General features: G+C 36.8%; 1 protein-coding gene across 20 annotated transcripts; it reads left to right on the plus strand.

Annotated features, from left to right (window-relative positions):
* Positions 1–125: 125 nt before the first annotated feature.
* Positions 126–26,004, plus strand: esrp2 (epithelial splicing regulatory protein 2). 20 transcript variants are annotated; one of them, XR_015494899.1, is made up of 18 exons: positions 138–242; positions 402–988; positions 1,073–1,201; positions 8,799–8,912; positions 9,266–9,380; positions 9,577–9,672; positions 10,798–10,852; positions 10,966–11,076; positions 11,358–11,490; positions 13,484–13,526; positions 13,953–14,254; positions 15,132–15,368; positions 15,451–15,649; positions 17,255–17,453; positions 19,049–19,232; positions 20,191–20,224; positions 22,350–22,451; positions 24,826–26,004. XR_015494899.1 is itself a non-coding variant. In XM_087259861.1 (17 exons), exons 5-16 carry the CDS (start codon positions 9,371–9,373, stop codon positions 22,434–22,436), a joined length of 1,656 nt encoding a protein of 551 aa, XP_087115987.1. In that variant the 5' UTR covers positions 138–242; positions 402–988; positions 1,073–1,201; positions 8,799–8,912; positions 9,266–9,370; the 3' UTR covers positions 22,437–22,451; positions 24,826–26,004.

A 26,004-nucleotide genomic window follows, 5' to 3' on the forward strand; every position in this document is an offset into this window, starting at 1 on the left:
ACAGAGTAGCTGTACGACCCGCCCTCACCTTTACAAACCGTCCAATCAGCGGGCTCCCCCGGGAGATTGACACCAAACAGGGAGGCCGAGCCAAAGCCAGGTAACCAAGAAAAAAAGAGATAGCGAGAAAAGCCTTCAGGGCTTGTTATGGGGTTAGCGTGAGACGAACGAGGACTTTTTTCTGCCTTCTTTACCAGTCAAACCAGTAACTCTGGATCGAGAGCACACAAGAACTTCAGCAGGTAGAGTCTCGTGCCGCACTCTCTCTCGTGTCCTCCTGGAGTAATCTTCTGTCCTTCCTCGTGTACTTCAATTGAATTTCCATTTCTTTTGTTTGCTTCTCTTGGAGAAAGGTGAACCCTCGTGTTACTGTTTTATTTGATCTTTGCTCTTAATTGTAGTTTGTACCCTTGTGGTCCCTGATGGCTTCGCACAGTGATACTCTGGTGGTGTTCTTTGGGGCAACAGCTGGTGCAAATGGGGGTAAACTGGGGTCGGATGAAAGGGAATTAATTCTCTTGGTGTGGCAAATTGTGGATCTACATGAGAATAAGGTACGGACCTTTTGACCCTGATGTAAGGTCTCTAACTTTAAACAACAAACCCAGTAATGTGTTAGTGTTAGAAACCACCTTGACAGGTGACATTCACCAACGAGGTGCGCTTTCGGATAGTCAAACGCGCTAACTTGCATTATAAATCTCACAGCTACTTTTGATTCGAGTACTATCTGTTTAATTCGAGCATTACAGAGTGGCCATTTCAAGCCACGAGAGACGAAAGCGTGCCCTGTTTGCTGCATGTCATCTCCTGTAGGTCAGTAACCCTGCCGTGTCTGCTTTGCATTCACACAAACACACCGTCTGAGATATCAAAACAACCACCACCATCTACTTCATCGGTGTCAACCCAGTGAGGTGCTCGCCTAGACCGCACGGGTTCGTGGAGAGCATTGAGCATTAATTGCGTTGATGTTCTCGACGGCCAGGTGCGTGTTTAAGGGCGCGCCACTGAGAGAAACCCGCTAGAGTTTCAATGCCAGGCCGGTTGAAAGACATGCTGTTGTTAACAGGTGGGCAAACTTCACCGGACTCTAGTACAGCCGGACAGTGTGGACCTGTCGGAGCAGTGCAAGGAGGAGACCGGGCTCACTGCCGAGGAGCTGTGTAAGGCCGAGCCGCTGGAGAGCGTCCTGCAGCAGGTGAGAAGCTCCATCTGTGTGTCTGTTTGGACTGCCATTATATTATGTGTGTTTTATAGCCATTAAGAGGAATACATAATGTACATTTGGTCAAAAGTCACAAAGCACCATGTATGGGCCTCATGTTTGATTTAAATGGTTTTGCTGTGGTGTGTTTGTTAGTGGTTTTGAGTGAGTGAGTGAGTGAGGGAGGGAAGGAAAGAAGGCACAGACGCTCTGCTCCAGGGTGGAGTGCAGGTCTAGTCTTGTTGTGGACTGATGTGTTGAAGACATCTGGAAGACTGAATGTTTACCTGCGAATTCACCCACCTGAGAACCATATATGTCAATGAGTCTTGAGTAAGTGTAGGTAATGCTCATGTAAGGGTAGGGACATAGACTGTTACAATGTTCCTGTTTTTTTTTGCTCTGGGTTTCCATGTTAAACTTTCATCAAGGAGGTTTGGAGTGGTTTCGGCTTGAGTTTTACAGGTATGTTTTTTGACAAAAGGTGGTGTTGCCAAACGTGTTTCTCAACACTGACGCAGAATTTATTTGCACTCGATAAACCTGTTCCCACCCTCAGTGTTTCAGAATGACGCCCTCTTATTACTGTCCCACAGAAAGTGTTTACAGCTCCTAGTCTAAGTTTATCTTGTTTGTATTATTAAAGAGTCTTATTGTCATTATGACAATTAAGACATTTTGTTTTCAGACACTTTTATAACTTACCTTTGTTACGTTCAGGTGGTGGCATTTGTATGTTATCTTGATTCAGTTGTAGCCTATCCCCAGGGGGCTCTGTAAATATTAACTAGGAAATCAATTTCTCCTCGTCTACATTTCAGAGAGATAGATCATTCGCTCAGTTCAGGTTCCCCCAGTGTGTTTGTGTTTTAAAATTTAAAGCAAGTAAAAAGTTAGTTACTTAAAATTAAGTACATGTTGAAAGTATTATTGGTTATAAAGTACTTCACATGAATAAACTGAGTTTCTCAAAAAAATGTCTCAAATGAGGTTTGGAATTAGCATCGAATACTTGAGATAAGGTGCAAAAAAAGTCTTTATGTACCGTAAACCATACTAAGTGGTTGATTTGGGTCAAAATTGTTACTTGAAAATTTTGCATACTCTAGGTGGAATGGTCACAACCCTAATTAATACAAGATCTCAGCCAAAATTAATTAAAATATATGGTGCGACATTACCTATTGTTGTCTAGGCATGGGCTGGTATAAGATTCTGACGGTATGTTAACCTTGGATAAAAATATCAAGATATTGTGCTCACCGCTCTAAAATATATTATGTTTAAATGTCTGGGTAAAAATATAAAAACTTTTTCATCCCTTTTAACACTATATAATAAAACTTTTGAAACATTTAAAATCTTTTGAAGCAGTAAACATCTCAGGCCAAATAAACTTCTGCTGTCTTCATTAGTTTCTATAACAGAGATTTCTATATTTAAAACATCAACTTTGCATATTCTTTTAGTTTTTAAGGACAACCGTAACTAAAAATATTACATACATTATACCTTAGGAACGCTATTACAGAAAATGTTGGCAGTTTTTAAACCTTGACTTTTCCAAACCGCAGTATACCTTGAAAACAGTTATCGTCCCATGCCTATTATTGTCCAAATAATGCCATGATGAATGCAAACCTGAATAAAAGCTAAAGATGGTCACTACATGACCCTGAGGAGAGACACCTGTAGGATTTTCTTCAGTAAATGTCAAAGACGTTTTGATCCAAACAGCGACTGAACTTGAAATGACCTAAACCGTACAGAGAAGTGATCTAAACGTATTCAGTCAAATTGTTCCTGAAACTGCAGTAAGGAGCTGGGGTTGAAGAAGTGCTCCATTTCACTGAAGTATCACTAAGGAACTTGGCCTGTTGTGTTCGTTTAGGAAAAAATAACCTTCATAAGAAGTTGCAGCATGATGACTAACACTAATTTTCTGACTGGTTGATAAAATCTTCTTCAACATTGCGTCTAAGTAGAATGAAATTATTACTTTTAAGATCCTGAGTGTTTTTGAGGGAGAAAGGGATTTTGGGTGTGTTTGAGAGTGCGTATGTTCGCTGAGTGAGCACAGCAGACTGGCAGAAGCGTGTCAGTACCTGTGTGTGATGAGCAGAGTGCTTTATTTCTCTACAGACTGTCAATGCACTGGGAGGGTTCTGGAAAATGCCTCTATGGATGAGTGACACATTCATCTATTCTTTCAGTCAGCATTAAAGCAAAAAATGCAATAATTCCCATCAATGAAAAAGTCCTTTATAGACATGGGTTGTGGATCTCATGATTTTGCAGCATTGAATTAAGTAAATAGACAGTGGATTAACTGGAAACCGGTTGTACTGTGTGAGGTTGCTGCTTGAACATCCTGGTAGTTCAGCTGGCACATCCTGCTAGCTTACCTAATGGGACTCCTGCTTTACTTTAGATTGCACAGTAATATGCAATATGAGAATACAATACATATTACTTAGCCCTACTAAATTTGGAGACCAGAACACTTGAAGTACTCTTTATGAGACAATAAAGACATGTATAGATACAATGTTGGGGGTACCACATTACAAGTAACACAAGTTACGTAGTAATTTTTTTTTTAAATGACACCAGACTCTAGTACCTTTTATTAATCTATACAACATTTAAAGCTCTGGGGTCAGGAAGTTCTCTGAAGATAACATTATCCTACACCTTTTTTAATGTGTTTTTTTTAAAGGTAAATGAAGGTTAAAGGAAATAAAATAAACTGGAAGATCAAGCCAGGTCAGAAAAAGTAGCAAAAGTACTTATCATAAAAGTAACTAAGAAATGCAACTAGTTACTATTTTGGGGAGTAAGCCATTATTGTAATGAATTATTTTCTAAAGTAACTTTTACCAACACTATAGATGTGTGTAAGGCTGAAAGATAGCATTTTGCTCTAATTAAAGTTAGAAGTTTGCAAAAGCCATTTGAAATGCATAACTGTAATATAAATAAATACTGTAGGCTAACAATTTTGTTAAAACAAAACATCAAAATATTGCTATAATATATGACGTACTATATAGTTTTTAACTTGGTTTGAATATTTTCTGCTGTTTGCTGATTTGGTGGTGTAAAAGCAACTGATCTTTATGTTGTATGAAATACACTGACATCTTACTAACTGAGGTCATGTGATCCTAAACACTTGTATTTTTAATATTTTAATGTTTTATAAATAAATAAATAATAATAATAATATATGTATTTTTAATGGCTCTATAGATAACTCTGCTTCAATGCACCAAAATGCAATTTGGAGTTTGGTTTCTTTGTGTTTAAACACAACACACACACACATACACAAACAATTGTTTACCAATTTAGTTATTACATTGCTTAGACCTCCATTGTTTTTATCTGCCAGATTAATAATATTTCCTATGGCCTAACTCTACCCCTAAACCCAATCCTCACAGACAAGTGCAAAATTGGTAAACTCAAATGAAACGTGTACTGGTCCACTTTTTAACTGGTCAGAAATGTCCTAACTAGTGGGTTGTCATGATATTTCACTTTATAAAAGAGGACATTTGGCTCTCATGAGTTCAGCTAAACCAGTACACACACTAAGCAAACATGGCCCCAAAGGACTCACCAATTGATTGTGATTCCATAGATCAGTTTTCTCCCTCATTCTCACTGACAGAATAGTAGAGGAGAATGTGAAACTGAAACCCAGATCAACTTTAAATACCATATTTATCTCATCCTCACCACATACATTTTTTTTTATTTTCTTTTTATTTTAGTGCACAATTGTTTTTTCCAGGTTTTGATTTGATTACATTTTTAAATTTAGATGTCATAAAAATAGTGTAGGTGAATAGTGAAATGCTACCTTCATATCTTGCTTTTCACTGGAGTTTGATCTTCTCTCTCTAACTGTGTGTGTGAGCAGTGAGCACAGGGTGTGTCTGTGTTTTAGCCGAACGTTTGTGTAGCAGGAATTACGTTTGCACTTAATTATTGCAGGTGCTAATTTGTGCAAGGCGGGGCTGAGCAGGGAAAACTGTCATAAACACACTAATTAACTAAAGTCAATGAGTTAATATTTATGTACAGATTGTGACCGCGTACCACTCAGGTTTACCTTAAGATTACCTAAAATGAGATGTAAAGCTCTTGAATTATATGTTGAATAGAATTATCTGGTATTTGCGAAAAGTCTCTTTAAGCCCTTAATGACTAACTGAAGCTTTGTATCGGCATGAGGTATGAAGATGGACAGGTTATGTAGAAAAACAACACGTCACAGTACAAGAGCATGATGGGAATGTAGCAGAATGTGCTGCCATTTTGACTTCACATGTACAGCGTGTAGATGCAGCACCATCTTTTAAACTTTTGTCAATTGTGTGTTGGTTGCTCTTATGTAAAGGCAATGTTGGCGTGTGTTATCAGTACTGGCCCAAATGATATGAAAATTAGGCCATAAACGTGCTATCTGTTCTCCTTTTGCATACTGGAGTCTTACACATAGCACAACAGTTCATGCTGTAATTCACTATGGATTGACTTCAGTTGTGCAAATGTCATGTTTGATCTGCTGTCACAACAGTACATTTAATACCATGTATAAATAGTTTTTTTTAAATGCTATTCAACATAATTTCATTTAGTGGCTATGATCAGCCCTCACTAAAAAAATCTTAGACATTCCCACTGCTCCGTATTACCTCTTTTCCGTGTTTCTTTGTTGCTGTCATGTGAACAACGTCATCAGTTTTGGCACCATTGTTGGAGGATAACCCGAACTGCTGTTGACTGATGCAGAGATGGATAAGTTTACTAAACATCTGTAATGGTTCATTAAAGACTGTGTTTCTGCTAAACACTGGTAAATGTGGGAGCCCCTATAGTTGTGAGTGAGCAGGTGGTGTGTTTATTGAGCAAAACAAACGCTCTTCATTTGTTTTGTCATCTGTCTCTACTTTATCTGTAATGACTGGCAGAGCCACGACTCACTTCCTGTATTTCCACCAAACCAGTCTGACCAGCTGCTTATTCTAGAACAAGCATGCGCATTAACACTTGACAACATGCAGTGAGTGACCTTTGAGATGCCCTTGACATTGCAATAGAAAGTTCAGTAGTATCCGCCTATATTTATTTATTTATTTATTTTTATCTGTCTGATGATCAGAAGATATTTAACAAACTGTCATTGCCAATAATAATTCTTTCACAGTGTCACTTGTGATTGTGTGAGATTCTGGCTGTCCTCAGACTTTTCAAATTGCAGGAAGAAGGTACTTTAATTTTGCACTAAACAATAGCATTCAAAATTGCTTATTCAAATGATTTGTGTCACACTATAGACTCATGAAAAATAAAAGCTACTAAAAATTCTGTAACTACGAAAAAAATGGTTTAAGGGGGTATTTAATTTAAATCTTTCTTCATACAAAGTAGGGCTGAACAATGTATCGTAAGCATCAATATCAGTATCAATTTGTACCTGCAAGTCACATCGCAAAATAAGATTATATATTAGAGATAAAAAAAGCTATTATTAAATTGTATATATTTTTTTATCATTTATACAAAGATGATCACGTTATTTTACATTTCATTTGTTCAATGTCTGTACTTGAATACTGTTATACTCCCAAAAATCATAACATAACATAACATAAATCAGTTTATCAATTTTTGCTTGTTTATTTTAAATTTCATTTATAGTTTATTTTAAAGTGTTTAAATATTTTTATGCAAATGCACTACGTAGAAAAAGAAAGATCATTCCAGTCGATCGAATTTAATTAAATCTTTCCAAATATTCAAATCATCTGGTAAAATTGTATTCATATTGCAAAATATATATCATAACAAAACAAAATATTGCAATGTCAGACATTTTTCCAATATCGTGCTGCCCTTTTATTCATTCATTCATTTTCTCTTTGGCTTAGTCTCTTTATTAATCAGCTAACCACTGTCCCATTTTGACGCCAGGGGCGGACTAGTTTCCCCACTGGGCCAACGTATTTTTTGTGATCTGATCGGCCCATAAAATGCTTATCAGCCTGTCATTTTTTTCTGCCTAATTAATTCACAATGATGCTCTGAAAGTAAGATGTTTTTTTCTTTTTCCGACAAACCGGCCCATGTGACATAATCTGCAGCCCATTGGTTCTTTGCTTTATTGACATTTATTTGATCTAATCACAAACACCCAGTTTGGGCTCTGTGTGAGCGTGCAACGATGGTGTGTATTTGTCAAAATAGTTAAAAGTCATGCCCAATTCAGACAACACACGTGCATATGGACAGCAGAAGCAACGCACATCTAGTTACCTGTCTATAGAAAAACTTTTTTTATTTTTACATTTTATCTACTTCAAGGCCCGCGGCAACTTCCTCCCATGCTGTTTCCTTAACCTGCAACTTTTTATTTTACAAATTATATAGATCCCAAAGAACTGAATGCTTAAGCTCTGAGTGTCATTTATGTCTTTTAGGGTGCACTCGGTCAGAGGACAATCACCTGTGATAACATGACATTTCGTTTTTGATCATCAGCATGATATAGGCGTATAGTTACAATAATATTTATACAATATGGTTAAAATTATATTTATACATGATAAAACTAGTATGTGTCTTGGGCAAAACTAATAGTAATTTTTATTATTTTTTTTTTTTTTGCATTTTAATCGTTAAATCGTTTAAGTTTATTTGATTGACTATACACAATCTTTTATCCATGTTTGATGTTTCATTGCTGAGTTAAGCATTTAAGGGTCTCGGACACTTTGCGTTTATTATTTAACTTTATTTTGTTAATCAACATTAACTGTGTGCATCAGCAGGCAGTTTTTGTTATGTTCATTATTTAATAAAGGCTTCCTCAAAACACACAGGCACACACAAGATGAATTCCAGTGTGGATTATAATTTTGTTATTATAATAAATTATTAATACATTTATTTGTGTATTTTTGTAATTTTTTTTTAATTTGTCAACTCTTTTAATTTCCTATATATGGCTTTTATGCTTTTATAAAATAGGAGTTGGTAAACATACTCAAGGGCGTGCACAGATGAGTAGCACTTTGATTGTATGTAGTGGGCCACTCTGTCCAAAATGCCAGGGTCGATTGATTTTGTTATTTATTTATTTATTTTTATTTTTTTATGTTTGTCCCAGTCCAGCCCTGCATGATGCTCAGCCCTTTTATTTTCTTCTGAAAAAGCTGAAATTTTGGAAAGTTTCACAAGCTAATTTCACATGAGCATGTGATATGATTGATCTTGACTGGTAGTCAAGACTAGTCTGGCCTGTCTAGTATTACTCCCTTATCTTCACTTTTTTGAATAATCCCTCAATCCACCCCATCTCCCCCTTTTCCTTCTTTACCAGGGGGAGCTCAATAATTACCTGATCTCAAAACCCCTCACACGCTCATCAACCAGGCGGTAGCCCTGGGGTTAGTTATTTCTGAGTTCAGGGCTCAGGGATATTATTAAGCAATATCTAAGTGTGAACTCTTGAAATAAATGTATAATAGTGTTAATAGTAGGTTTTATTTTGTCCGTCTTTCTCTGTTTCTGTCTGTAGTTTCACCAGTCCGTGTCAGCTGAACTAAAGTCACTGGGCCGAAGCTCTTACACACTGTGTGTTGACGGGCCACTTCTTATTCGACAGGTGCTTCACCCTGAGGCTTCTAAAAAGGTAAATTACCTTCCAAGCTAAAAACGCTTTCCTTCTTGTGTATTTATGCTTTATTCACTCTTACTGATGGCTGTTTAAGGTGTAAATGAAAACCCTACTGTTTGTGTGTTCAACTGTGCATAATTTCTTCTGCCATTTCTAAATTAAGCTATCAGTTTGTGTTATCTGTTTAGCAGCAACATGTTATAATCTTCACAGGAATGTTGTGCTCATCCAGAAGACATTAAAGCACCCAATCCGTTCTGCCTTATACATTTTTCTTCTTCTTTACAGTTTTCCTTTCCCTGAGGCTCCTCCTAAACATATTTTTCTGCCCGCTTTCCTCTCATTTGCCTGTGTGTGTCTTGTTGTAGAATCTAGTCCTGCCAGAGTGCTTCTACACATTTGTAGACTTGAAGAAAGAGTTTCACAAATGCTGCCCCAATGCAGGACCAGTCAAAGACCTCACACTGCTGTCTATGCTGGACTGTATCCTGCATATGCCTTTTTTTCAATGCAAATACTATTTTTAATAAGTATAACAAATTAAGATGAATGCCATTTTTGGGGGATTTTGTTCAGTTCATTTTGAAGCACCTATTTTGGCAATTTTCTAGGAGTGTGCGTGTTTGTGAATCTGTCTTGGTGTACAGTATGGCTTATATACACCTTGACATGCTGTCAGATGTGTGCATTCAAGCCACGGTGGAGCAAGAAGCCGGACTGAGGGAGGTGAAGGACATGGTTCTGCTAATACTTCATGTCCTGGCTGATCCTTACAGTGAGTGACCCCATATAATAGATTGATCTGTGCCATTTAAGCCTAAAATAAATGTTTTTTTTTATATACTACTCTATGTGCGCAGTTAAATGTACAGCCTTTTTTATTTGATCGTGTGGCACTCCACACTTGCAATTAGGGCTGAGCGATATGACAAAAATGCAATCTCGGTAATTATTTTCCATATTGAAGGATGACGATATATGTTTCGATATAAGATCTTAATGCCTCTAGATTTTAAAGAGTACCCCAACAATAACTGAAGCCACAAGAATTGGAGAGTCCATTAAATGGCATAACATATTTTCGCCCTGTAAGTTTTAGGTGGGGGAAAATTTGTTAGATCTCTAATATCAGCACACTTAGATTCCCATTGCTGCACATTTTTGCTGTATAATTGGCTCTTAGATCAATATAGAGTAAAAAAGCTCCAAGCTTATCATTGTTATTTGTTTTATTATAAAGGATCACCCCAAGTTTGCACTTTTTTCTCTACAAATTTATGAGAAATGAAAAGATACCCTTTTACACAAGCACTTTTATGATAATTAACAAAAATTTTGAAAGCTTGTTGAAATGATACATTTTTCTGATGTAAATGTAAACACGTAATCTTACAATTTAGCTAAATTAGTTTGATTTGCAAGTGGCTTATGGCTCATACATTATCCTATGATGCAGTACTTACTTATTGTAGCATAAGTACAATATTTTCATTTATTTATAGTATTGTAACTTGTACTTCTGCTTAGATGAGAATATTTTTATATTAAATCTTTTGGTCAAGAAAAAAGGGTCTGATTTTATGCCATATTTTCTCCATATTTCTCCATGCCATATTTTCATGCATTTAAATCTTTAATCAGAAATTCTAAACATGTTTGTCACATCACACATCTGCACTTTAGTAAACTGACAGAAAACAGCTTGATGTGCTTATATGTTGCATGAAATCAACGTAAGGTTAAAATATAAAGCTCTCCTTAAGCTGTTTATGACCTTACCCTAATAGGAAGAAAAGTGGTGTAACGAATTTACATGAGCTTACAATTTAATTGGGTTGAAAATATGCATGTAAATTCTCTTGTTGCTTCCGATGTTGTTCATGTTTTTTTTCCTTTGTAGATCACAAATTCTCTGCCTTTGAGACTGTAAACTACAAGTTTGAATCTGGAGCGTGGTATGTACTAATGACTATGTCATTAGTTTAATTGCTTGACCACAATTTTGCAATTAACATCTGTGGGGTTTCTCATGATAAACTGTGTGTCTGCATGTGTGCTTGGCTTCCAGTAGTAAGACAGAAGCTGTGGACAGTGAGACGGTCATCAGAGCTCGTGGGCTGCCATGGCAGTCGTCTGATCAGGACATCGCCCGTTTCTTCAAGGGCCTGAACATTGCCAAGTAAGATTACAGCTCAGCGTAACACTGAAATGCACACTCACAATGGCATGGAGCGTGCACTCTGAAAAGACCCTTAAGTACACATTAACAGTGTAATGCAAAACTCAGTAAGAACTTGAAGGCAAATCTAGCCAAATGTCACATCAGGACTTTAGCTAGTGAAAATGCAGGTTTTCATGGAATGTCAAAGCTAATTTGTTATGAGCACAATTCAAAAGACTTTAACTAGTTTTTAATTGCTGCTTATATTCCTTTGTGTGTGTTTTTTTTTGTGCATACAGAGGGGGTGTTGCGTTGTGTTTAAATGCTCAGGGTCGAAGGAATGGGGAAGCTCTGGTGCGCTTCATAAACTCTGAGCACAGAGACATGGCACTAGATCGGCACAAACACCACATGGGCAGCAGATACATTGAAGTGAGTTTACTTCTTCACTGCACCCAAACCAGGAGTTTGTTTTATTTAACTGTCAACTGACCTCTTGTTTAGTAATGCTCACTTAACATCTCAAATGCTCCTGATTGCTTTGCTTACACTGATTTTTTTGCCATGACAAAGCTGGCTTGCTAAAGAAGCTGCATCTTTAAAGCACTATTTTCACATTATATTAATGGATTTTCAGCAATCTGATCTAGAGGATCTTGTGACCCAGGACCATAAAATCATTTCATTTCTTTCATTTCATTCATTCATTCAATTCATTCAATCACTGAAATTTATACATAATCTGAAAGCTAAATGATGTTAGTTATGGTTTGTTAGAATAGGACAATATTTGGCTGAGGTGCATCTAAATATTGTGACAATTGAAATTAAGAAAAATCTATAATTTGGACACTCCTAATATAATTTTGGCTATAGCTGATAATGCACTCATGCAACAAGACTATAAGATTGCATAAGATATAAAATATTTAAAAATATTTTAAACCATTTAAACACAGACACCATCTCAACTATTAATTTTTTTATTTATTTTGTTACAAACTTTAAAATGATCACAGAAGTACTTGATTAAGACTTTAGTGTTTGGATGTAAACGCTGTTGTCTACAGTATCACAATCTGTATTAAATCTGAAAACTACTTAACACTTCAAAAGAAGGTTGTTGTAGTAGTAACATTCTATGCCAGTAGGTGACGACAAGCTAACATATATTTGTTAGTGATGATAATTAGTTCAAGATAATTCAAAAATGCTGTATGCATCTTGCACTAATATGAGGTCTTAGAGTGAGGTATTGAATTATTTATTCAAACTGATATAAAAAAATGTGTCTTTGCATTATGATCTCCTTTTGGATTACAATTCTCAACATCTAATGTTGGTAGTTAACACAAAGCATTTTTAAATACATCCCATAATTTCTAAAATATCAACTTCTACCAAATGGTTTGTCATTTTTATGGTAAAGGTACTTAAATTAATACATGTACTATGAAAATGTGAAGTGCAAGACCCATTTATTTAAAAACAATCAAAATAAAACATTTTTGAATGCTTAATCATCTTTAGTTTTATGCCATAAAATATTTCCGATTTCATTTAACATGTTTTCTTGTTTAATTTATTTTACCAATAAAACCAAAATCAAGTGCAGTAGTGCAACAGGAAAGTGTTTTATTTTATTGATTTATTCTTTTTAAACCAACAATGCTGTGTAGTATAAACCATTATTTAAAACAGCCAAATTATGGTTAACCATTTGGTAGAGCAGGCTGTTAAAGGTCTAAAACAAACAATGAAAATAATGGTTCTCAGTTTGTCTGTGTTACAAGAGGCTGAGATGCATTTCCACTATAATCTACATGTGTATTGTGACCATGTGTTTTCAGAAAAACTTTATTAAAATCCTGTTTCGTCACTGTCACTTAGTGAGAACATTCAGTGTAAATAAACCCTTGTAAAACCTTATTTGAGCTTGTTGGAATGCAAGTGAATGAAAAGGATGTTAATAGTAAGTGGTGTACCACACAGCGAACTAAGAATAACTTGTCTTTTTACTTTCACCTCGTCGTAAAATAATCATGTTCTGTCAGTATGCTAAGTGGAGTGCAGGCGTTCTTTGTCATCGAATACATTTGAGCAGCCATAGTGCTTGTACTATGAAAGCAATCCTACTAATTGCTGTTTTAGTGATGGCATTTGGCATTAGAAGATCAACATGTTTCAGTGCTCATTTATATCAAAATTTTATATTGTTCACTTGTGATCAGATAATGGATGACCCATCTTTATGCCAGGTTTAAACAGCACTTAAGTGTCATTCCCTTTAATGCATCATCACTAAGACCTGTTAAAACGATTGTCAGCTTCTCTTAGTGGACACATCTGTAATTGGCACAATGTGATGAATACAGTTAGATATGGTTTTGTGATTAACTCATGCCACTTTGTGTTTTTGTTTCAGGTTTATAAGGCGACCGGGGAGGAATTCCTGAAGATTGCAGGAGGTAAGACATTTACATGAGGTCTTCAATTCGAGCAGACACTTTACATTTTGTGGCGTAAATCTCTATTTGTTGTGCGTGCGTGTGTGTGTGTCCCTCCATCATTTTCCCCCACTCTGTGGAAATGAAAGACTCTTTGTAAGTGTCTTGCTGACTCATGTTGGGCAGGTAAAGGGGGAAACTCTACTCTCCTTCCCTCCTGTCCCGTGATCTGGATGGGTCACAAAGAAAGTGAGCTTTTTCCCTTAGGGATGAAGATGGGTCAGCAGCCTCTGAAAAGCTTCACACACAGCAGGTGTAAAAGAGCAGCGGCCTGCCGAGATATCATTACAGAGCGTGTGGATGTGTCTGCTGAAAGCTTTTAGGGCAGCGTAGAGCATCAGTCTGTGACTTCCTATTTTAAATGTACAATTCCTCTTCTTTTGATAGGCACTTCCAATGAGGTGGCTCAGTTTCTGTCCAAGGAAAACCAGATGATAATTCGCATGCGTGGGCTTCCATTTACTGCTACTCCTCAGGATGTTCTGGGCTTCCTGGGCCCAGAGTGTCCAGTGACTGATGGGACGGAGGGGCTTCTGTTTGTGAAATATCCAGATGGACGTCCAACAGGCGATGCTTTTGTTCTCTTTGCTTGTGAGGAATATGCCCAGAATGCCCTGAAGAAGCACAAACAGATCCTGGGCAAGAGATACATTGAACTGTTTCGCAGCACTGCAGCAGAGGTCCAACAGGTATTGATGCTTTTAACTGAACACTCAGAAATTTAAGTATTAACATTTATATTATAGTTACTTATTCTTTAGGTAGCCATTAGTAATAGAATTATTTTTGTATAGGCAAGATTTTCATCAGGGTTTTTAATCATTTCAATATTCAGACTAGAATGAGCTGGATGTTTTCCACCATGTTTTTTTTTTTTTTTATGTAATGTGCATTTATTGGGTATTGCCATACATTCAAAGCACTTTAAAATCGTGTGAAGGATAGGGTCTTTTCACCACCAGTAGTGTGCATTCTGTTAAGAAAACAGACATTTATTTTTTATCTGAGCTTAATACTTTAGTTGTTGTTTTTTCCATTTATTCACAAAATGCAGCAGCTGATCAACATGATCAGCAGACTGTACACATGCACACATTGATTGCAAAAATTTAAATTAGTGTTACAACACTTTCTAATTTCCAACACATCAGCACACAAATGTATTACCGTTTGTCCTTTTAAATTCTGACCAATCCTATTAAAACAGTTTTAATCTTAATAATACTTGTAATCAATTACAAAAAGTATCATTGGGTAAAAAAGCTGAACAAAAATATATTTTTTTAGATATTCAGATGACAACAGAAAATATTTTTTCCACCAATTCCTAGCAATGCATTTTTGCTGCTCTGTATTGCTCTTGTGTATTTGTATATGCATGTCTATATATAAGTGTATGACATAAATATATAATTTAATCCCAAATATAGTTAGGCTTTTTTTAATTGCCTTTTACAAATAGTAGTATATCTGATGATTAATCAGGACTGAAATCCCCCAAAAAACTGTTTATTTGAAAGACTAGAAGATCTTGTCAACTTGACTTTTTTTTGTCTTATAAACTAGGTGTTGAATCGCTATATGTCCACTCCACTGATCTCCACACTTCCACCTCCTCCTCCTCCAATGGTGTCTGTGCCAGTGTTGGCCACTCCACCCTTCATCACCACTGGCAACACACGCGACTGCATCAGGCTGAGAGGCCTGCCGTACACCGCCGCCATCGAGGACATCCTGGAGTTTATGGGGGAACACACCATTGACATCAAACCTCATGGAGTGCACATGGTCCTCAACCAGCAGGTGCCTCAGAAAGGCCTGATGTTTCTCGAAACTTGTCATGGGGTCTTTAACTTATGTTGTGTATTTTTGTTCTTCTTTTTAGGGTCGACCCTCTGGTGATGCCTTTATTCAGATGAAGTCAGCTGACCGTGCATTTATGGTGGCTCAGAAGTGCCACAAAAAGATGATGAAGGATCGTTATGTGGAGGTTTTCCAGTGCTCCACTGAGGAGATGAGCTTTGTGCTGATGGGGGGAACACTGAACCGCAGCGGTCTGTCACCACCTCCATGCAAACTGCCATGTAAGAGACTGCCTGAAAACCCCTATTCTCAGTGCATGCAATCAATATTCCAAAAATATTTATGCATAATACCAGTTCCAAACCACAGTTGACAATTAAGGGTTGGTTTAATTCTAGGTTTAACACCTACCTTTTCATCTTCATTCTTCCCTCAGTTGAGTGTGCTTTACTTCTAGTCATTGGTAAAATTTATTCTACATCACTTTACATTAATGGTAACATGCAACATGAAGAGTAGTAATAAAGGTGTAAAGTACTTTGGATATTTAAAAATGTACTTGAGTAAAAGAATTTATGAGAATATGGATTTGCATAATAATACACACACAGTATGGCATTGCTTATAAGCCTGATGTTCTACTTTCACAGTCTATCATTTATTAATTTCATTTTCTTTTTGACTTAGTCCCTTTAATAATCCAGGTTCGCCACAGCAGAATGAACTGCCAACTTATTCAGCACGTTTTTACGCAGCGGAAGCCACTACCAGCTGCAACCCATCTATGAGAAACATTCACACACACTGTCACACTCATACACTAGGGACAATTTAGCCTACCTAATTCACCTGAACCGCATGCCTTTGGACTGTGGGGGAAACTGGAGTATACAGAGGAAACCCACACGAACTCCACACAGAAACGCCAACTGACTCAGCCAAGGCTCAATCCAGCGACCTTCTTGCTGTGAGGCGACAGCACTACCTACTGTGCCACAGCATTGCCCTACAGTCTATCATGTAATAGCTAATCAATGGCCCATTTTACCACTAACATCTTGTGGACAAACCAGGTAGTGCACAAACTGTTCAGAGTACAAATGTGAGCTGCTCATCCATCATATGCATGGTTGGAAAGATCAAGCTGTGTGCATAAATTAAGCAGTTTTAATAATCATTACAATTCACGGTAAAACTCACAAGTCACTGATTTAAAATGTGGTCTATCGGTTTCTTTGTATAAACAAGCAAGATTTCACTCTTGTTTGCTCTAAAATCTGTGTTCGGCTCAAGTACAAACCAGTTAAAGAAGCACCAGTGCCATATGGGCACCAGGTTTCTGTATCCAACCTTGGTTGTAAAGCCTTTTTTCAAATGTCAAATTCTTGTAGTAAACCGCATGATAAGATGAGCTCGTTAGCTGTATCTAGTCAGATGCAGATCTGTATGTCGTGTTCTAGTCTGCACTCTTCTGCTGCCATTGGCACGGCTGTTTGAGCTTCAGTTTCAGATTATCTGCTAGAAAGCAGTGTGATCACCTCTGTCACAGATCTAAAGGTGCAACATTTTGGCATTTAGAAAGAGCAAGCCTGTTGCAGCACTAAAGGAGGGGCTGTTTGCTTAGTTATTTGATCTGGTTGTTTGACCTTGGCTTGAGAATTAGCCGTATGTGCTCACGCCACATCAGAGGAGACACTGGTTGTCCCTGTGCCAGTTCAGCTAAATATACATGACATTCACACACTCCAGCAAGGTTGGCTCCTCTCATTTTCACCAAACCACACAAAGTGGAAATGCTAAAAAGTTAATTTACTTAGTGATGATGCATTAATTAACAAATTTACTAGGGCATCATAATAGAACTTTTTTTATCCTGTGTCTTTCAGGTCTCTCTCCACCAACATATGCTGCGTTTCCTGCGGCTCCAGCTATGCTTCCCACTGAGGCAGCGCTGTATCAGCCCCCCCTGCTGGCCACTCCAAGAACTCCACAGGCCCCAACACACAGCCCTGCACCTGCTTTCGCCTACTATTCTCCACAGCTCTACATGAACATGAATATGAGCTACACCACCTACTACCCCAGGTACCACACTCACACAAGCTGGCTTGATTGGATAAATAAGACCTTTTAGCTTTTGTCTAAATTCACTTGATGCCATTTAAAGATACCTTTTAAGGCTGTAATTTTACCTGGTTAAGTTTTGTTGTTAGGAGTAACATATCTGAGATTGTCATTTAAGCATCTTTTAAATGAGCAATATCATACGAGTAGCAGTGTGATATGGCTGTAGGCACTGGTGGGAGGCATGCGTGCCTTAGTGTCCCACCAGTGATGATATACAGCCATTTCGCACTGCTACGCGTGTAATATTGTGTTCATCCAACAGTTTAACATCATCGTTTGTATAATCAAACACAGAGTCTCGAATTATTTTGTACAATGAACTACTTTCTTCCGCCATTCATTCACATCTGCAGCTGACGTCAGAACAGAAGTCATTACTAATTCACCAACATCACTTTAGAGCTAGTGTTTGAATGTCCGAAGTGATGACAAAACTTGAGCAAAATCTCTTTGTTTTTTTTTTTTGTTTTTTTTTTTTTTTTTGTTTTTTTTTTAGAGATTTCCCACTATTTCCCTGTTGCAATCGGGGGTCACAAAAATTAACACCGGAAAAAGCCAAAGCAAAGCAAGCACTACCAGAGTAATGGTATAAATACAGCACTACAAAAGACAGAGTTCGATTTAGAGCCACTTACCTCTTTTATAATGATTAGATAAGCTGTAGTTTGAAATAGGAAAAGAAAATGCTGAGTTTTTCTTCCCTATGGCCTTATTTTGGGTTTTTGTTTTATTTTTTATCTGTAACTTGTGGCACAACCATTTTTGTTTTGCTTTGTATTTCAGACTGATGGCCACCAATATCCAAAATGATAAAAAAAAAACATTTTAAATAAGCAATATCCTTTAAATAAACGGCATAGTTGCAATCTAAACAACTACATTCTTACTTAAAGTACCTTATGTTGTCCAACAGCTGCAATATTTGTCAAACTGTAGTGAGTTTTTTGATCTGCTGTCACTCTATGTGGGCAGAGAAATAGACGCGGGTGAAGTGGCTGAACGAGTTCTGATATTGCAGAATATTGCACTGATATCAGCCAGTCGGATTCAAGAACCAGACAGAACTGTTAAAATATTTAGTATTAAATAATACTCTAATATTTAGTATATTTATATGTGTTTCTGCTGTAAGCTGTTAATGAGAATCAATTGCAAAGTTGTTAGCAGTAATACACTAAAACCGTTTTACTTAGTAATTATTTTTCAAAGGTACAGTTTCAGTATAAAAAAAAAAAGCTGCTATAATTTTACCACAAAATCTGCAGAAGCTGGCATGGCGTTAAGATAATAATAAAATTTGTTCTTAAAAATAATTAAGTGTTTTGAAAATCATTGATACTGGAAATAATTTCAAAAAAAGAAATATTCAATATTAATATTTTTTAGTTTACTGTATTTCTAAACAAAAAAATGCGTCTTTGGTGAGCAGAAGAGACTACATTTGCAAGTCTAATTGTGTCATATAACTAACTAATCAACGGATATATGTATCCACATCATAATGCAATATGTTGCCATCAATGGTAGTAAATCTTTTTAAATTTTGTCTCCAGCCCGCCAGTGTCTCCCTCCACTGTGAGTTATTTTGCAGCGCCACCGGGTTCAGTCGCAGCTGCTGTAGCAGCTCAGCCCACCCCTGCCATCCTCCCTCCTCAGCCCGGGGCACTGGTGCGCATGCAGGGCCTGCCGTACAACGCCGGGGTCAAAGACATCCTCAGCTTCTTTCAGGGATATCAGGTGACTGCACTTTCTGCTGCTCACTCACTCATTCATTCAGCTTCTCAAGTTCAAAAAACAAAAAAAACAAAAAAGTTCTCCTTTCACCTAAGACCTTACTAGGGCCCCATTTCTCATGGCTAAGCAACAAACAGCTTAAGATTGTTACACTTCTTCTTTCTAAACGTGCCACTGTTAAGATTCTTGCACGCTGAGTCAAACATTTCATATGTCTTCATTTTATCCTAAAAAAAGTCACAGTTATACATAGAAATGTTGAAGGCAGAGTTTAGTGTGTAATAACAATATATTAAGAACAAATGCAATTTTTATTATAAATATATATTATAAAAATAAATAAGTAAATAAAATGGACTCTTCAGGCTGAGGATGATGTTCTTGTACTTTGTTTAAAAACACACACAAAAAAGCGAACCTATTTGGCCAACCCAGTCCTGAGATTGTGTAGAAGGAAGGAGAGTTTCAGCTCCTTATTAAGATTGAAAGTTTTCTTCAGTGGCTCAATTTATTGCTTTGCTCGTGATTCTGGAGCTACATTTTAAAAAAGACCACCGCTGGTCTTCACAACAAATAAAATGGAGAATGTAAAGACACTATATAAAGAAAAGCTAAAGTACTATTATTGTGAGATGAACCTATGAAATGCTTGCTACAGTTGCGAAAAACAGTATATAAAACTCAATTAGTTTTAATTAGCATCGTTATGCCCAATAAAAGTTGAGGCAGTGAGAATTTTGGATTCAGTGTGCAAGAAATGAATCCATCTTAATAATATTATTTACTACATAAAACTAAGGAAGAAGGGAAAGTTTAGTGTTAGCTGCATGAGCTTCCTATAGTAATAACAATAAATTATTGTAAATTACTCGTAACGATGACAGCGTATATTAAAGTGGTACAAAAGTTCTAGAGCAGTGTTGAATGCTGAATCCTTGTGTACGTTTTGTCCTCTCATTAGCTGACACCCAATTAGCCGGAGGCTTCAAAGGACGGTATGATTCCTGCACTCAGAGAAGAGGGCTATAACAGTCTGAGGGAGGGATGCTTTGTTTTGGGCATGGGTTTCTGTGTGTGTGCGTGCTTTCTTTCTCACAATGTAGAGATGTATATTTGTGGAGGTTTTCCAAATGTGCTAGTGTACTTTATATAGTGTGGTGGGTACGGGCTCCTCTTTATTGGAGCGGTGTGCGAGACACTGTTCACTAAGTGTAGCGCAGCAGCACGTGTGTGTGAAATGCAGTTCAGCTTTGACTTCTGGCTGAACCGGTGAAATGGATCTGAGCCCAGTTCAGCTTCCAAGTGTGCTTTTAACCTCTCATAGTAAATGCACACTACAGCCTCTGTGTGCGGGATGTGTTTTTTTTTTTTGGCAGGTGGTCCCTACCTCTCTCTCGCTCTCTTTCTCTCTCTCTCTCTCTCTCTCTCTCTCTCTCTCTCTCTATCCATTTATCTATCCATATCTCTATCTCATCTGTCCATCTATCTCTCTCAATCTCTTCATCTTCTCTCTACATCTATATCTCTACGTCTTCTCTATCAACCTATCTTTCTATCATCTCTCACTCCATCTATCCATCTACCATCCATTCATCTCTCTCTTCATGTTCAGCCATCTATCATCCATCTCCATCTATCCATATCTCTCTCTCTCTCTTATCTATCCATCCCTCCATCTATCTCTGTCTTTATAGTATCTATCTGTCTATCTTTAGTGAGAGATGATGTTTGGGCAAACACTGGTCTGGTGTCTCCTCTTGGGTTATGATGCATTTATGATGTATAAATGAAGGGTCGTTAAACCATAATATTTAACCTATGAGCCTTTAATAGTTATGTTTGCATGTTACTCTTTCCTTCATTTACATTTTAGTTTTACTCTTTTTATTTTTTTATTCATTCATTTATTATTGTTTTTTTTACTACTTATGGTAGACCCAGGGTGTGAATATGTGCTCTGATGAGGATTTGATTCAGGAAGTGCTGATGATGCCAAAGTTCCACAATTCACTACAAATACTTTTTTTTTCAAATTATATTCTCATTGTAATTTTTACATAAAATGAACGAAAATATGAATTTCTTTAATGAATTCTTAACTTGACTTGTATTGTCTCAAAATATTTATTTACATAAATGCTGTTCTTTTGAACATAAATGAATATTTTGTGGAAGTTCTGACATTTTTATTAAACAGCATCAGAATGGTTGTAAACACTGTTAAACATAATTAAGTCTTTAAATTGCACTTAAGCTAAATACTAACTAGAGAAATGTTATGCACAATCAATCACGTCAAAGACAAAAGAAAATGAGAAATTAGTTACTAAAACTATTAAATTAAAATGTGTTAATCTTGTCTTTCAAACTTGAAAACTATTTGACCAAAAAAGTAATAATTGTATTGTAAAGTAAGAATAATTTTGTCTCCAACTTTATATATGGTTTCCAAACGCAAACGCCTGCTATCTGAAATTTTCTTACTAAAATGAGCATTTTTTTTTTTTTCAGAATTCCGTAGTTTCAGTAATTTTCACTTTTATTGTGATTTGAACATTGTTCTTTCCTTTATATTTATATGACTGAACAGGAGGCTGAGAAAAATGCTTACTTTAGAAGAACAATTAAAGAGTTCAGATGCAAAAAACTATACATTTCTTCTGAAATGAGCACTGTGTTTGTTCAGTTATTAAATTCTAAAATGTAAAAATATTTTCTACAACCAGGCCATTAAAAAAACAATTCTTAGCCTTTAGATCTGTATAAGTCTGAAACTTTATTTATAATGGTCTTAACAAGGTCTTAAATAAATGATAATATTGTTTCTTGACCACAGGGTTTCTACAGGTTGCACAGTGTTTGAAAACCAGTGTGCTGCTTAATATTTGATTTCAGAATTATTTTAATAATGATATGTTCAAAAGAACACTTATAAAGTCCATTTCAAATCAATTAATTTATTTCAAACAACTTGAGGTGAATTGGAAGAATTGTCATTGGCACATGTTCTCACCCCTCTATGAGAAGTGTGCTCTGTGAAGTGCTCAGCAGCTGATGTGTATATGAGAGCAGTGCTGAATGTTGAGCTTTGTGGACTGACTGTGGCTCATTGTGCTGTAGCTCAATCCTGAAGACTACAGCTCCTTGGTTGGAGTGAGTGATCAGGGCCGGAGTTTCATTCAGCCTAAAGAGTGGCTTTGTCTGTAGGGGGAGCCGCTCCAGGTAAGCTCCCACGATGCATCTGTGTGACCTGAAGCCATGGCTTGTGCATGGACTAATCCAGTAACGCTCTTTCTTTTCTTCTGATTCCTAGATCTTCACTCTCTGCCTTTTTGGATGATTAGTCTCAGAATGCTTTAATTATCCTGTTTTAAACTTGCTGTAATAATAATAATATTAATAATGCTTCTCTCTGATTTGACTAATTGCTTTGGGTTTTGAATGTCTTGTTTATGTATTCCTTGCGTTCTAGAAGTCTTCTGTCTTTGCGAGGGTCTCCTGTTGAATGGTTCTACTCTATAGTGGCTGTGCTAATATATTCTCTCATTCCTTTTCAGCTGATTTGACCTACTTGGTATTTATTGTGTGTCCTGGCTTCATGCAAAATGAATAATTCAAAATCAAATCCGTTTCTCTCCTTAGCTGCTCTCTGTGTGTGCAGGTGGATGGATCTAGACTTTTATTGACCTGATTGTGATGTATTCCGGTGGTGACTTATTATTATTCATTCATATTCTTATCTATATAGGGCCACCACTGGAATATATGAAAGCTCATTTTCACCACAGAATTTGAAAATATTTCAAGCTAAATAGGACCTCTCTCATAATACTGACTTTATTTTGCACAATTTCAAGTTTATCTGGCAAGTTTTGGGTTTCTTGCAATTCCTAAAATGCTGAAAGTTAGTTATGGAAGATATATCCTATTAACTCTGATAATTGAAAAATAGAATAAAACTACAAATATGAACTTTTTCTGCAATAAAAACATCTCTATCTCTTATCTTTTATTCTGCAGATTAGATAAGTCAAGATATAAACTCATCGCTCATGAAATCGCTAGTTTATCTCTCCAAATACATATACTCCAAAGTGTACACTATCTGACTAAAGTCTTGTTGTTGATCACAGAGCAACAAACAATAATTTGACTTCTAGTTGATCATTTGGAAAAGTGCAAGATCGTAGATTTATTCGATGAATCGTCTGTTGAACTGCATCTTAATCATTACAAATACTGCAAAAGGCCTGTTAAAACCCACATGAACCCAATATTCTCAAAAAATCTGTCAAGTTTGGTGAAGGAAAAACCATGGTTTGGGGTTACATTTCAGTATGAGGGCATGCCAGAGATCTTCAGAGTAGATGGCCACATCAACATCCTGAGGTATCAAGACGTTTGTGCTGCCTATTACATTACAAACCACAGGAGAGGGCCAATTGTTCAGCAGGATAGCGCTCCTTCTCATACTTCTGATAGCGCTCCACTTCAAAGTTCCTGAAAGCAAAGGTCAAGGTGTTCCAGAATTGGCCTGTCCAGTCACCAGGCATAAACATTATTGAGCAAATCTGGGGTAAGATGGGGGAGGCATTGAAGATGAATCCAAATAATCTTGATGAACTCTGGGAGTCCTGCAACAACGCTTTCTTTGCCATTCCAGATGACTTTATTGATAAATTATTCGAGTCATTGCAGAGATTTATGGATTCAGTCCTCCAATCTTTTTTCCCCACTGCACCATGCCTTTATATTCTATACTGGACATTATTTCTATTAAGTTACAAGATTTTTGTCTAAGCAAAGTCAGACCATACTGTCCTAATTAAACAGTCAAAAGTCGAGGCATGATCATATTTTATTTTGGTAAAATAATCTTAAATTAAAGTAATCTTGATTCTTTTGCCTTTCATATAAGCCACTTCAGATACCAAATGGTCAACTAGAAGTCAAGTTATTAGTTGTAGTTCCTAAATCTTAGATAGGTGACGACAAGACTTTTGTCACGTAGTGTATATTTTATTCCCCTTCCCTGAACACGAATCCTCACAGGAAACAATCAGCATTTTAAAAAAAATGTTTTTAAAATACTTAATTTGTAATTTTATAAACCCTTTTCCTGCATGGGGACCAAAACCATCTCCACACAAGGTCATATAGTCCACAAAATGTGAGGAATAAAGTAGAATAAACACAGATGTACATGCCTACATGCTCCTAGATTGCAAAGAAAGTCAGAATTGAGAGACTTCGATAGACAGGAAATATAAACCATTCAAATGTTGCTGTTCAGATTATTTTTGTAATACTTGGATTACAGTACTTGTAATGTTCAAGTAACATTGATTACCTGTCATGTAATAGTGAGAATTAAGAACTTTGAATTTTGCGAGGAAATAAAGTCCAATTCTTATTATCTTTTTTAAATTGGTTTATAAATTGCTATTCTGACATTCCAAGTGATAATTTTGAGACAAAAAAAGTTATTATTACCTTTTTAAATCATATTCTTAATTTTTTTAAATCCTGTGGCTGAAGCGAGCTCTTGTAGGAGCATATAAAGTCCTCCTCATTATTTTTGTTGTTGTTGTTGTAGCTCCAGGCGGACTCGGTGCTCGTGCTGTATAACTGGAGTGGTCAGCGCAGCGGGGAGGCGCTGGTGACCTTCCCCAGTGAGAAAGCAGCAAGACGGGCTGTAGCCGAATGCTCCAACATCCCCCTCTCTGGACATCCCATCCACCTGGCCTGCTGCGAGTGAAGATGAGTCTCAACCCTTTCTCCCTCAGAAACTGCTGATCTTGATTTCCAGTAGTTCAGAAGGAGACCTGATGCAGAAGCACTGTGTATATGTACGTTCATATATACACAAACAAAAGCTAAACATCTCAGTAGCACTGCCTCACCGCTCCTCTCTCTGTGTGTCTGTGAGGGACAATTCCATGCTCAACTCTCTCTGGTAATGTCAAGATCTTTTCTGCTAGCCTGTAACCCTCGCAAGCCATTGTTTTGTGGAATAAGAGGTTTTCTTGTTGGTAAGACAGTCGGGCTTGACTGCAGTCTTTGCCGTGCACTAGGAAACCAAACCGCAATGCAATACATTGTTTTTTTTGCCATTACGGATAAAGGAATGTTGTGAGATTGTAAAAAGCCAAATATATTGTTGATCGGACTGTTATGCTGCACATACAGTAGGATTTCAAAAGGTGTGATGTTTTTTTTTTCCCCCAGTGTACTGCTGAACATATGCCTTATTTAATAGAGATCAGACCAAGTATGTACTTCGTAGACTTGCATGAACTGATTTTTTTAGTTTAATCCATTCGGGGAGGGGGGCGAAGTGAAATATTTTTATTTAAAGCAAAAGATGAGTTGTTCGTGTGACCGCCGTGCTTTAACGCTCATTCTTTAGAGGAACGTAAGAGGTGTGTGTTTTGTTGCTTCAGTCTGACCCATCAGTTTATGTGAAGACTGAACGGCGCTGTGCTCTTACCTTGTTTTGGACTTTGCAAAGATTTTGGATATGTGGTCTACATCACTTCTTTTATTGATGACAGACTGATTAAATCATGAGCTTTATTATTAATATTATTATTGTTTTTTTTTTTTTTCTTTGTGACTACATTTACCTGGAGTGCAATACAGGCTGAACAAAATATCACACCTCTCTAGTGAAAGAAGGGATATTTTGTTTCCCTGCTATGTATGAAATGTGTATGAATGTGTAAATGTGATTCTTATATGCAACAAATAAATTGATTTTGCTCTGACAACAGCA

Source organism: Danio rerio, chromosome 7 (assembly GCF_052040795.2).
Source record: "Danio rerio strain M-AB ecotype USA chromosome 7, GRCz13ab, whole genome shotgun sequence".
Taxonomy (NCBI): domain Eukaryota; kingdom Metazoa; phylum Chordata; class Actinopteri; order Cypriniformes; family Danionidae; genus Danio; species Danio rerio.